The 13,616-nt window shown below is 33.1% G+C and overlaps 1 protein-coding gene across 2 annotated transcripts; it reads left to right on the forward strand.

The window, feature by feature from the left end:
• Positions 1-4,996: 4,996 nt before the first annotated feature.
• LOC106664527 (zinc finger protein 91-like) lies at positions 4,997-11,987 on the forward strand. Of its 2 annotated transcripts, XM_014390329.2 has the most exons (4): positions 4,997-5,300; positions 7,858-8,236; positions 8,318-8,343; positions 9,021-11,986. In XM_014390329.2, the coding sequence occupies exons 2-4, from the start codon at positions 7,882-7,884 to the stop codon at positions 11,799-11,801; spliced, it is 3,162 nt and encodes a 1,053-aa protein (XP_014245815.1). In that variant the 5' UTR covers positions 4,997-5,300; positions 7,858-7,881; the 3' UTR covers positions 11,802-11,986. The 2 variants fall into 2 exon arrangements, with proteins under 2 accessions (XP_014245815.1, XP_024082340.1); XM_024226572.1 differs by lacking the exon at positions 4,997-5,300 and having other exon boundaries at positions 9,021-11,987.
• The last annotated feature ends 1,629 nt before the right edge of the window (positions 11,988-13,616 follow it).

A 13,616-nucleotide genomic window follows, 5' to 3' on the forward strand; every position in this document is an offset into this window, starting at 1 on the left:
TGAAGACCAACTCAGTCCCAACAATGCCAAGAACTACAGTAGCTTGTGTGGTAAAGCTTGGCAGTAATAACTGAATTTGCTTTCTGGTAGTATGGTGTGGTTTATTTAAATAAATATTTATACAAAAATGCTAGTTAAAGAGGTTTTCAACTCAAATTAAAATAAAATTTATATTTATGGTATTACAGAGTTTATTAGAAGATAAACCCTTCCAATTAAAAAATTGTTCTACATATTACTTTGCTCTATCACTTTTTTTCTAAAATATGTTATTACCTATATTCTAATATGGGTTGTTTATTTACCTAGAAACTGGACAATTTTACTTTTTTCATAAAACCATTAAGTGTGAAGTATTTGTTAAAACTTTTTGATTTAAGAATTGTACCTCCAGTCTAGAAGACAATTTTATGCTACAAGTATATGGATTCATTACATAAACGACATTCTTGAGAATTAGAAAAACCCAACAATATTAATACCATAAATTACATAAGAATTTTATAGACACAAATATGAATAATAACTAAACTAAATACTAAGGTCTTACCTAGGTAAATACTAAACCGTGCATTAAAGAAAATATTTATCTGTCTCCCTTGGTAATATAAAAAAAATTAAGATCGTATGCAATTTATGACTTAATTTTTGGTTTGGTGGTAACTGTAAAATATGTAATGACAAACGAAGAACTAACTTTAAAGGGAAACTGCAGTGACCAAGTGGTTAGGGTGTCTGCCTCGCATTTCCTACACTAACGGTTCAAATACCAGCAAAACCCCATGGCTTTTTAATGGTTAATAGTATGAAAAATGTACCATAAAGTGATGCCGCGAGCTCCACAAAGCTCTTTGATGGGCATCTGTTCAGCCTGGATACACTGCTGAAGTCCTGTTATATCCTGTGCTGACAATAGTGTTATATAGTTCAGAATACAAAAATATCCGTAATTCTAAAAATTACTATTAGACTTTTCTTATAAACTTTTATACAGCTGTTAGTTTTTTATGCCTCGTACCAGCCGGGATAAGCAAAGTTCCCTGGGAGTGTTTGCCCCAAATACCTGGAGAGTTTGGACTTTTTGTTACAAATGATTATTATCAACAATCCCAGAAAGGGATTTGTAGCAGCAAAAATTTTTGCAAATAGGTTTATCGCTTGGGTGACTCCCAGTCTATGTTTGCCTTCCTGTCCATGCCTTTGATTGCCTAACTAATGAACTTTGACAAAAAAAATATAAAGATTTTAAAAACTAAATTTGAATAAAATTTAAACGTCTGCTAGGGGCGTCAGTGGTCACAACGGTTTAGGCGTCATAGCGCTCATTACTGCAAGGTAAAGGTCCTGGGTTCGAATCCAGCAACCCTGCATTCGAACACGACATTCCTACAAATGGGCTTTTTTTCAAAAACATTGGCACCCTGAGGGTTCATATAACCTTGTAGTTGAAATACCCTTGTTAAAAAAGAAAAAAAATTCTACTTGAAACAAACGTTTCGTCTATTATCTGTTCCTCTGCAATATTCTAGTCAGAAATGCATAAATTTTCTCCTCTCGAGATTCTAACAATATTTTCATTTTCTTTGTCTAATTCTAAACATCCTCTTTTGTAAGGAGACTTCTTTCCATTTATTTTAGTTTTTCTTCATGATTTATCCTTTACAATGTTACAGCATGATCTTTGAAGTAAGCCTTTTTTCGCTTTATGAATTGTTTATATTTATTCCGGCCCATTACATGAATTTTAAAAATATTATTTTGATGTTGGTACATTGAAAAAACCAAGATAAAGTTTAGACAGCCCTATCTAAACTACCAGCAGCTACTTTACATCTATCTCATTATTAAATGAGTTCAAAGGATTTCAATTAAGAAATGTAACTATTTATTGGGTTGTCCGGAAAATAATGCAGGATTTTAAGTTTTCATTAAAAAAAATCTATATAAAATATTCTGTTTACGTTTACAGGATTACTCATTNGAAATTATTTTGATTAAAGAACATTGCTTTAAAGTAACTAGTTTCTTTTTTTTTGTTTAATACCAAAATCCTGCATTATTTTCCGGACAACCCAATATTATTATTTCTGATTATCATAGGCATTTTGAAACTCCACAAATTGGTAAGATAAGCGGAAATAATTTCAACATTACAAGGTTTTTTGACAATTCCACATGCACACAAATAAAATTATATCTCCAATTAATAACTTCTTAGTTTTTAATGATGAACATCTTTATCACATTTAAAAAATGATCAAATGAGAATAACTAGTTATGCATCATCGGATTAAATGGTTTACATAAGTAAATAGTTTGCATTGTTGGAACGAAGGTATGTTTTCTCTATAATACATTTTTTTTTCCAATGTGAAACGCAATTGTATAGCACACACAAGAATTACTTTATTTATTTTTTTAATTTGACAAAACTCGTCCTGCACATTGTCAAAAAAGGAAGCTTGTTAAATGCACATTTCCGTCACCCAATACTGAAATACTTACATTACTGCATGCCATGCTTTTGACCTACTTTAGCTTCATCATCAGGGCAAAACAATCTTAAAAGTATGTACAAATTGACATAATTAAATTTTTTTTATTTTCAAATTTCTTCTAATTTTATGTTTTATTTTATTATTTTTACAATCAAATAATGGTATATAAATTATGCTAATAATTATTATGTTATTATTTTTATATTAATCCATTCATGTTTATTAGTCATAATTGACTGTATTAATTATTTTAATTAATTATTCTTTTTATCTAAGGTGATGGTTGAGATGAAAAACTTAGTGTCTGCTTGTAACATTAATTTTTTCATCTCAACCAAGACCTAAGGTGGAGGTAAAATTGGAGTTTACAAAGGATTTCTGGAGAATCTGTCCAATTATTAATTAATTTAAAAATAAGGATAATCTCAAAATATTTTGTTCTGCAGCTAAGAACAGAAATATCAAAGTAAGATTTAATGGGAACATGAGAGGATTTATCATTGTGACAGTTTAATTTGAAATATAACGTATGAAGAAATTTATTTTGAACAGTTTGAAGAAGTTTTGTATCAGCGTAGTAGTGCAGATTCAAGATCAGATTCAGATGATTTATGCATATTCAAGAATAGGTCAAACAAGTAAATAAAGATGAGCACAGCGAGAAGGATTTTTGAACTGATAGGTAACATGTCTACAAATTACTTAGACTTGTGTGGTGTTTAGTGACAGTCTGGTGAGACGTAGGTTTTAGAAAAACATTTTTGTTATTGTGCCAACGTTTCGATCTTTATTGAGATCATCTTCAGGGTCTGGGATTTACAAACATTGTTTACATTTTACAAATACGTGTAAGATGTGAAAAAAAATTAATTTATACAATGCAAGAAATTTTAGACTCAGAGTATTATTTGCACTCACTCAAAGTGTTTGTTTTCTGTGTAGATGTGTTATTATTAACACACACCCAATAACGACACATCTACACAGAGAACAAACACTTTGATCCACCAGATTGATGACACCAGACCACATCTCACGATCTCCAAATAATCATTAACTAATGGTCACTAAACACCACACATTAAAGCATAATAATTTTATTTAGTTAAAAAAAGCTAATAATTTACTATCTGTGTAGTTATAATGCTTTATTATATTATTTTTGTACATATATTTTTTTATAATTCCTAGTTGTTATATACAGGGTGTTTAATGAAATCTTTATGTTGTTTATTTAAAAGGATTTTATTGTCTTTTTCATTAACGTATAGTATAGTTTTTTATCCCAATCAATACCTTACATAAATTAAACGCAGAAAACAAACACTTTGAGTGACAAGAAATACTTTGATTGAATATAAAAAATATTTTTTTTTTGCGTTGTATAAATTCACTTCTTTTTACATCCTACATCTATTTGTTAAATTTAAACAATGTTTGTAAATCCCAAGCCCTGAAGATGATCTAAATAAAGATCGAAACGTTTGCACGATAAAGAAAATGTTTTTCTGAAACCTGCATCACACCAGACCGCATCTCACGATTTACAAATAATCATCGACTAAAGGTCACTAATCACCACACACAAACCATACATAAAGATTAATTAATTGAAAGTATAGTATAGTGTTTTATTCTTTATTAATGTTCAGTTAGTTATACGCATTGTGTTGTATATGTTTTTTTCTCCTTACTTTTACATACTTTTTATTTTTTGTTTAAGAAATGGGTTTTTGACATATGTATATATAAGTCAATTAATTAAGGTTTTTAGTTGATATAAAAAAGTCAGTGTAACGAGTGGACTGCGATTTTATCTCAACTAAAAACCTTAATTAATTGAAAGATATTAATTGGTCAAGCGGACCATGAAAACTAGTGAATCTATATATAATATTGAGTTTTTGCCCTGATGATGACCTTAAAATTGGTCGAAAGCTTGGCAGTAACAAATGAATTTGCCCTTTCGTCAAAACCAGATTGAGACCTAATTATTTGTGCGATTTCAATGTGTTTTAACTAATTTTACTTTTGGGGATACCAGATTTCAAGGCAATTTGCAACTAGGCAAGAAGTGTGGCCAGTAAGTTTTTTTTTAAATAGTGTAGTAAGAGAAAAGGGGAGATTTTATTTGAGAATTGAATTGTGATGGATTTATGTACTTTTATGATCGTTTCTTTATATTTTCTTTTGAAGTTTGTAAATAGATGCTGTAGGTAGACTGCCATTCGGTAGGTTGGTGATTGGTCTGTCTATGCTTTCTTCTTCCTTCATCAATCGCATTTCATATTTCATAAACAGGCCGCTAGGGCACTGAAAAAAAGGCAGATACGCCTAAACCAAAGGGGCATAATTTTCCAAAATTTCCAATTCCGAAAGGAAAAGGCCTACGCGGAAAAGGCATGTTCGGCCAAATTTTCCGGTGGAGATTAAAGTTCGAAATGGGAAATGTACGTTTGGAGCGGACCACCTTGGTCGCCTGTCGACTTGAACGAGGGCAACATTGATGTTTATTACATTTCCAACGAGAGTTTGTTGACTGTTCAAAAAAACAAAAAAAAATCAACGTTGGAAACGTTTCCGCGATGATTTTCCAAGCACGTCCCCCCGACACTCAACTCGCGAGCGTTTTCCCGTTTTTTTTCGCTTTTCGATACGATGGCAAGTCTCTGGGTCATGCGTCCCCCTCATTGTTATACAGAGTTAAGGCGACTTGAGATTACAGTGGGCTATTTTCAACTTTAACAATTTACCATTTAAATTTAAAAAAACTTTTTTTGGAGTTTCCTACTCCCAAGACCAGTGAGTATTTTTATTCTCTGCGATTTTTCCATTTTTAAAAGGGGGTAATGTTGGTTTTATGGCGATTCGACAAGTAGTAAACAACTGTTTTCCCTCAAGCTCTCTATAAAATTCTAAATAATTCTCTTTTCTTTATTTATATCAAGACTTAAAAAAATAAGAATATTCATTTTATTCAAACATATCTGTCTTTATTTATTAAATTTAATTTAGGTTAGTTTATGTTTATATTGCACACCATTCGTTTATTAAGCATAACAATTCTAGAAGTTTTAGCGTTTTAATATTTGTTGTGACTTTTTTCATTACAATTTGTTTTGTTTTTTATTCAGTAAAAACAAAACGAAAAATTCACCCATATTAAATACATTACTAGTATTGTGATTTTCACTTGAGGTCTGCGGCTTGATGAGCCTGTGAACTTATTGCTTTATAGTTTCCAATCATCCAGCTCTGCCTTTGTTTTCGTCCTATTTTGTCATTTATTCCAATTTTACATAACAAATATACGACTGAAGTCAATGAAAATCTGAAATGACAGTTCACAGCGGTGAGGATAGGTGGACCAAGATTAATACAGAAGAAAACAAGAATTTCTTTAGCAGTCAGTTAAAATAGCATGTAGAAGGCAAGATCTGCTTACGAAGCTAGTTTGTGGCTGGAAAATGAATTGTTCAAAAATCTTAAAGAATTAGTTGCATCCCCTGTGGTTATCGTGGTGGTTGAGATGCTAGTGCTTCTGATTTTTTATTCTTGTTTCAAATCCTGGAGGAAATACTTGGGTTTTTAGGGATAGGCAAACTGAAATGACTGCAGGAAAAACCTTTCTGATAGAAGTTAAGTTAGAAGGACATCAAGACAAGAGCTGGTGTGGAAGTCAAATTGTTCAAAGATTTTAAAGAACTTTCTGCAGGCCCTTTGTTTGAATCAAGTAAGCTTATGGTTACTGTGGTGGTTGTGATGTTAGTACTTCTGATTTTCAAATCTCGGTTCTAATCCTGGGGGAAAATGACTGGAAAATGATCAGAAACAACCAAGCCAAGTATTTGTATATTACAAAGACAGAATGCTATAGATGAAAATAAATGGTATTTCCTTCTCAATCAATCAAGACAGAATAATATCAAGGCAAAATATACTTATTTTAAAATAGAAAAATGAATTATTCAAGGATTTTAAACAATTTGTGTATGCCGTGTTAGATTCAAGAAAAGGTAATAAACCAGTTAAAAACAAACTGCATTATTTTGCGGAGTTATTCCACTCAATACTGGAGCTTATAAAAAGGCACTTCAAGACCTCGATCTTAAGGAATTACTGGTTAACCTGATGCTGCCACTTATGGCTCTCAGGTTGTCTGATAGATATGAAAGATGCTTTATGCTATCTCTCCAGCATGGCCTGGCCAGATGTGTTGTGAGTTGTCAAACGTGGAACCGAGCCAATGACAACAGACTAGGTAAATGGACCACAAAGGCAGGAAGGAAGGATAGTTGATTGGCCATAGTTGAATTAACAGTAGGATGTCCTGGAAACAACTCAATTGTATAAAAGATTTAAAATAAAAAAGTATATTATGTTCTTTTTAATTTGCTGGATTGCAGTTTTGTTGTATGTCATGTTAGCTGAACTGGTGAAGCTGACACTTCAGACATATTTTAATTGGTTATTGTGGTGGTTGAGACGTTAATGTGTTAGAGCCTTGATTATTGGCTTAATCAAGCATGTTTGATAATAATATAACCATAATTTGATTTATTAGACTTATGTCTTACTTCATTGCATTGAACTTTATCTATTTATTTTAACGCTTCAATTCTGGGTTACCTGGTGTTTTAAAGACATTTCTTTTTAAATGTTCTTTTTCTGGATGCAAGTCATTTTATCCTCTTCATTGGATTTTGGTTAGATTCAATAATGAGATCATTTCCGCCCTGAAAATTATATCAATATGTGCAGCCTGAGGATGGGAACAAACTCCCTTGTGCTCTGGGCCTTGGAATATTATCTAATCATTAACACTCTCCCACTGGCATATTGCTGTTCATTTTTTCTTTACTTGTTACCTTTTTTTAAGTATCAGTGAGTTGGTTCTTGATGGTCAGTTAAGCAGCTTGTCCCTGGTTAATATTCACCAAATTACAGGCCACCCAACTTAGTATATATCAAATTATTCTAACTTCACTATAAGTTCGTAAGTGGATAATTTTAAAATTATTCAGTATTCTTAAAGGTGCAGGCTTAAAGAGATTTTCTGAATAACAAGGGAATAATGTAGGCTATTAAAAATACTCAAAGGTATATAAATACAATATTTTATTTTCAAGATGATAATAAATTTGTAATCAGCAAATTATTTCTGAATCAACAAATTCTACTGGTGTTATAGATGACTAATTCCTGAAGTAGATTGTGTTTTATGCGCACGGGTTTGAACAAGGAGAAAGATTGTTTAATCAGTCCCTTGATTTCATTAATTTCAATGAAACCCTTTTTAATTTTTTTGTATTGTAATAAAAATGTCAATTCATTATCCAGGGTCTTTTTAAATTTCCAGGTGGCTCAAATGTACGGTTGAAAGATGATGAGGCAGGACACAGATTGGACAACACTGAACAAAATGGAAAAGGAATATTTCTGTTTTGTCTGTGGTGCCAAATCAAGTGATCGGGGTTTGCCGCTTCTACTCTCCGAGACGACTTATTCGCATATTTGCCTCGGTCAGAAGCTGCAAGAGATCTTAGGTGACAAGTTGATTGTCCTGATAAAGCCCAGAGACTCGGTCTGTTGGAACTGTGCTGAAGTCATTAACTGGGTGGACAAATACGAAATCCGAATCGACATTGCCAAAGACAACCTTACAAATCAAATTATTAAAAAGTACAAGAAGATTGAAATGTGCCTTAGGAGTGAAAGTTCCGATTACTTTGAGAAAGGTAAAGAACAATAAAAAATATTTTTAACACCAGCTACATACCTTAAATTTATTTAATATTTAATAAATGTTTCTGTTACAGATTTTCCGGCGCCTTCAAATGATGAGGTAACTTGCTGTATTATTTATCAACTTTTACTTTCAAATTATTGTATAATAAATGAATAAATAGTCTTTCCTCTGATCCTAATATTAAATCTAGGCAATGGCTTAATTTTCTTAAGTCTAATCCATATCTTCTAAAAACAACTGTACATGATTGGAAAAAAAGTCTATTCTTTCATTGAATATTAAAACATTTTGTGGAAATTACAGCAATGAAAATTCTCTTAGGTTTTTAAAAAGAAATTATATATCTTACTTTACACTTTTAATCTATAATAATTTTGTAAATGTTATGGTTAGGTATGGTGATGAAACTGCAGCATGTCTGTCCCAAATCATCCAAAAGTGCATATTCTCCCTGATTTAGTCTGAAGATATGTTTCAGCACTTTTTTTTTTTTTTTAAATGTGGGTCTTTGGTTATATGAGCCCATTGTTAAAAAAAAAAAAAATTGTAAGTACGTTGGGACCTTTACTTACAGTGATAAGTAAGTGCTGGTCAACACCTAAACCAATACTATTGATGCCCTCATGTTTCATCATTGTACTATTTTCATTAAAGTTTCAGAATGATTATGATCGGGGGCAATCAAGCTACTACATCTATTCTTTTATGATTATTTGCTGAATAGCTTGTGATAATCATTAAGAATTTTAAAAAATTGTCTTTTTTGTTTATAGGTAATGCACGAGAATGAAACAAACAAATCAAAAAATCATCACTTGTCTCAAGTGGATTCTAAAGGATTAAAGAAAAAGACATTTCCTTGTTCAGTGTGTCATAAATTGTATGCTACCGCTGCAGCTGCAGGTGCTCATGCCGCCAAAGTTCACCGTCAAAACTTTACTTGCGAATATTGTGACAAAATATTCTCATCGGAAAAGAAGTACAAAAACCATCTATATTTTCATGATAACGTAACTAACGTCGAAAATTCGAAACTTTTAAGCTGTGTTTCGTGCGGGTTCAAAACTACAAACACAGAAGTTTATTGTAGGCACGTTTGCAACTCGGCAATAATGTCACTTACTTGTATGACGTGCAAAAGAAGATATGTCGATTCTAGTATGTCAAAAGGACAGACATTGAAGTACCAGTGCAAGGATTGTAAAAAGCAAACTGACGAGCCAGAAGAAATCCCAAAGAAAATTGAAAAAGTACAAAGTATAAATGTTCCAGAGAGTTCAGTGATAACGGAAAAAACAGAATTTCACTCTGAAATGGCAGAATTTTTTCATTCAGTTGAATCTAGTGAATCTCCTCAACCACCCGCTGACGATGTCATATTGGAAGAAGAGCCAGTGACAATAATTCAGAATGGAGTTACCAATGAAGAATTGAGTGTGGAAAGCGAAAAACAAACTGAAGAAATAACTGTTATTAATAGGGAATGTGAAATCGAAGAGGAAGAGGAAGAAAAAAATATAATCACTACTTTATTGGAGTCAGATATAACAATACACGAAGACACAGGAGATGATGGTAATTTAACAGACAACATGACAGTGACGGAAGAGACAGAAGTGATGAGTAAGAATTCAGATTTTATCATCAACCAATCTTATTTAAAATGCACCAATTGTGGTGAAGAATTTGAATTGTCTCAATTAGCTAGTCATCAGTGCTTTGTACGGGGAGATGTCGTTGAATTTGCAGAAGTTGAAAGGCAGGTTGAACATCAGTACTATACCGTTCCTTTTTTTAAACCTGACGAAGAAACCAACACCACAATGTATGAGACCCAAAAACCAGCACAACGTAGACGACGGATACCAAAAATACCAGCTCAAGAAAATTCTTACATCAACCTAAATGACAACATGACTAAAATGAATTGTAAAACATGTGGAGCTGAATTCAAAACGATTGGTTTAATGAGGCAGCACTGGGACTTAACGGGTCATTTACGAGAAGTTTCAACGACGACAATAGAATTGAACAAAATTAAAGATAAGACGAGAAAAACTGAAAAGACCTTTAAAGTTGTCAAACAAAATTTTCATATAAGAGCCAACGTTCCTGGACAAAACGATGATGAGATTAGAAAAAACGAAGAGGTCCAAATGAACTGTATTGTCAAGTTCAAAAATGATATGAGTGTAGAAGATTTTATTGGAATGAAAGGAGGGAAAGAATGTGAAACTTGTGGCATACTTTTTGGAAGTGAAGACGTCTTAAAAGAGCACCAACAGAACAATTGCTTGACCTGTGTTACATGTAACGTGACATTCTTAGATAATAAACTTTTAAGAAAACATTATCAATATACAGGTCATGCGAACAGAATTCCTGTAAAGGGTGACGACCAAGTCACTTTAAAAACAGAACATGAATCTTTCAGTTGTCATGTCTGTTTCAAAACTTTCTACTCAAGATTCATATTGGGAAAACATCTGCAGAAGCATTACAAAGGGACTTCAAAAGGTGCTTGTCGTTATTGTCAAATGGAGTTTGAAGATAAATCGCATATTCAACAGCATGTCTTAGAGGTTCACGGTGCCCAATTGTATAAATGCCAACACTGTGATAGGACGTTTTTAAGTGAATCTGTTCGGAATCGCCATCAAATCAAGCACAAAATGTATACTTGCAAAACGTGTAAAATTAAATTTCCTACTCAACGCCTTTTCATGTCTCATTTAGATCAGGCGCATAGAAATTCGTTCTCTTGCGTCATTTGTGGTAAAGTTATACAAGATTTACAAGCACTGAAGAGGCATGAAAAAATGCATTTTTACGGAAAGAATCTTCAATGCGACTTGTGTGGGAAAACATTCAGGAGCAAAGCAATTTTGAAAGCCCATTCGACCGTTCACCAAAATGAACCTCACTTCAAGTGTAAATATTGTGGCCTCGGATTTAAGACTGCTGAAAATCTTGAAGAGCACCAAATCATTCATATCAAGAAGGAGTACACATGTCCTAAATGTTCTGTGATCTGCCCGTCGAGAATATTTTTTTGGGTGCATATGAAATTGCACGACACAGCATATATGTGTAGTGTCTGTGGGCGGACGTTTAGAGACACATCGTTACTTGCAGTTCATAGACGCAAACACTGGCGAGTGCGACCTTACCAATGTCCCCATTGCCCTAGGGTATTTTCAGTTCCGGCCACCCTCAGGCGACATTTGACCGTACATACTAGAGCTTTTCCACACCGGTGTGTCCTGTGTAAAAAGGGTTTCCTGACAAGATACGCATTCCATAAACACCTCGATACCGTCCACTCTGTTAGGCAATCTCAGCCTAGGAGGCAGGAAAAGAAGATACCTTCGCTGCCGTTGAACGCGACTGACGAAGATCTTTTCCAGGCCGCCGATACGTTAATTTCCGATGATACAATCATGTTTAATGATTATACTCAAAAAGATATGAAAATTGAACAAGTATCATCAAATGATCTTACAACAAATGAAGTTGTTGTTGAAACGACAGAATTGTTTGATGTTCTCCCATAAACCAGTTCAAGATCTAAATGTAAATAGTTTCCTCTCAAATTCTGTAAATACTATGAAAAACTTAAACTATTCATGAATAATGAGGTGTATATTTTTGAGTTTTGTAAATCTTGTAGTAATAAGAAATTGTATGTTGCAAAGCACTGTAATATATTAAAAAATGTATACAATTGTGTTTTAATAAGAAAGTTTTCTTCAAAAAACAAAACGACCATTTATTTTTAAACACCTTCCTGTGATTGTACAGAGGACATGAACCATATAATTATGGAATGCCCAGAATACGAGGATATGAGACAGAATCTCATCAGTGGCATCGAATCCTTGGTTGGAGTAGCCAGACATTTTTCATTGGAAACTTTAATTACATCTGGGAGAAGAGACATATACCATCTAATTTATTGTTTCATAAGGGAAAGTTGCATTGAGATGTAATTCAAAGGTAGACATGTAACATGGGGCGCTGGTCTCCTCACGTGCCTCGCTAAGTGGTGGTATCATGTTTAAAAAAAAAATTAAAATTGAAGATTCACAAAAAGAGAAAAAATCGTTGGTTTTGCCACAGCTGGGACGTTGCAGGGACAGAAATATTTGTGGGTGTCGTCNGCTCGACAAGAAAATAAATGTTGTTTCTGTCTTCCTGGCCTCATCCCCAATCTACCTTTAGGAAAGTATATTTAAACTGAGAAGGCTGATCAAACACCAAAGAAAATTTTAATTATTGTTTTAAAAAGAATAATAAAAAATATTTTGATCTACTCCTAGACTCCTATACATGAAAAGACAGCATAAACTTTACTCAGGGTATTTCAAATACGAGGTTAGATAAACCCTTGAAGTACCAAGGAGTGAGAAGGAGATCGGCACAATACGCCGATGAACGATTTTAAGATTTGTCTTCTTGATCTGCCTCTTCCGACCACCACATTGTTCCTTGCCTTCTGCATTTATTTTTGACTGCACTTTTCATTTTTTCTATTCGTGTGTTCATTTTCTAAGACAATTTAATTTTTTTTATTGAATAATTGTAATTTCTTATAACTTTGATATTCATGCGCATGCAAGTTGCAAATAGTTTTCAACAAATTTAACTGAAAACTTCAGTTTAAAAAAATGTAGGTCATACAGTGACTTGTACCTTTACATTTGGCCACCGGCACCCCATTTCTAAATTTAAATTAGTGTTTTTGCTTAAAATAAATATGTAACAATACCTGCTTAGGTTGTATAAGAAGATTTTTAAATGTCAAAATTTGTCCGGCATGCAGAGAAAGATTGCTCAATGTGTCCCATTTATTGTAGATTAAATAATTAACTATTTTTATGTAAAGTGAGATTGAGATGAAAAATTTGTGTCATGAGCAGGGCTCCAACCTATGACATCTGTATATCTGAGTTCTACCACTTGAGCTACCACGATTTCAGTCCCCATGACAGCAATTCATCATCTCGACCTTCAAACACAATTACCTCTTTTTTTGCCAATATTCATCTCAATCTCCTTTACATAAAAATAATTAATTACAAATTAAAATATACTTTTGTTATGACTAACAAAAACAGTTATCACTGTTGGTCTACTATGCATCTCTATTGATCTAGAGCTCCCCATTAAGCTTAAGACATTTTGATCAGATCCCATACCTTTTTGAAGGACCCCTGTATGTATACTTCAGACCTGGTTCTCCCAGAAGTAGGAATCAGTTAACATAAGACTTCGCACTAACAAAGGATATGTTCTGCGTCACTTCTTTTTCCTGGCAATATCTGTACAGGCTTGTTTCTGCCACTCTGAGTCTCATCTATACAGGCCTT

The sequence above is a fragment of the Cimex lectularius genome, unplaced genomic scaffold (genome assembly GCF_000648675.2).
Source record: "Cimex lectularius strain Harlan isolate CLEC.00 unplaced genomic scaffold, Clec_2.1 scaffold150, whole genome shotgun sequence".
Classification (NCBI taxonomy): domain Eukaryota; kingdom Metazoa; phylum Arthropoda; class Insecta; order Hemiptera; family Cimicidae; genus Cimex; species Cimex lectularius.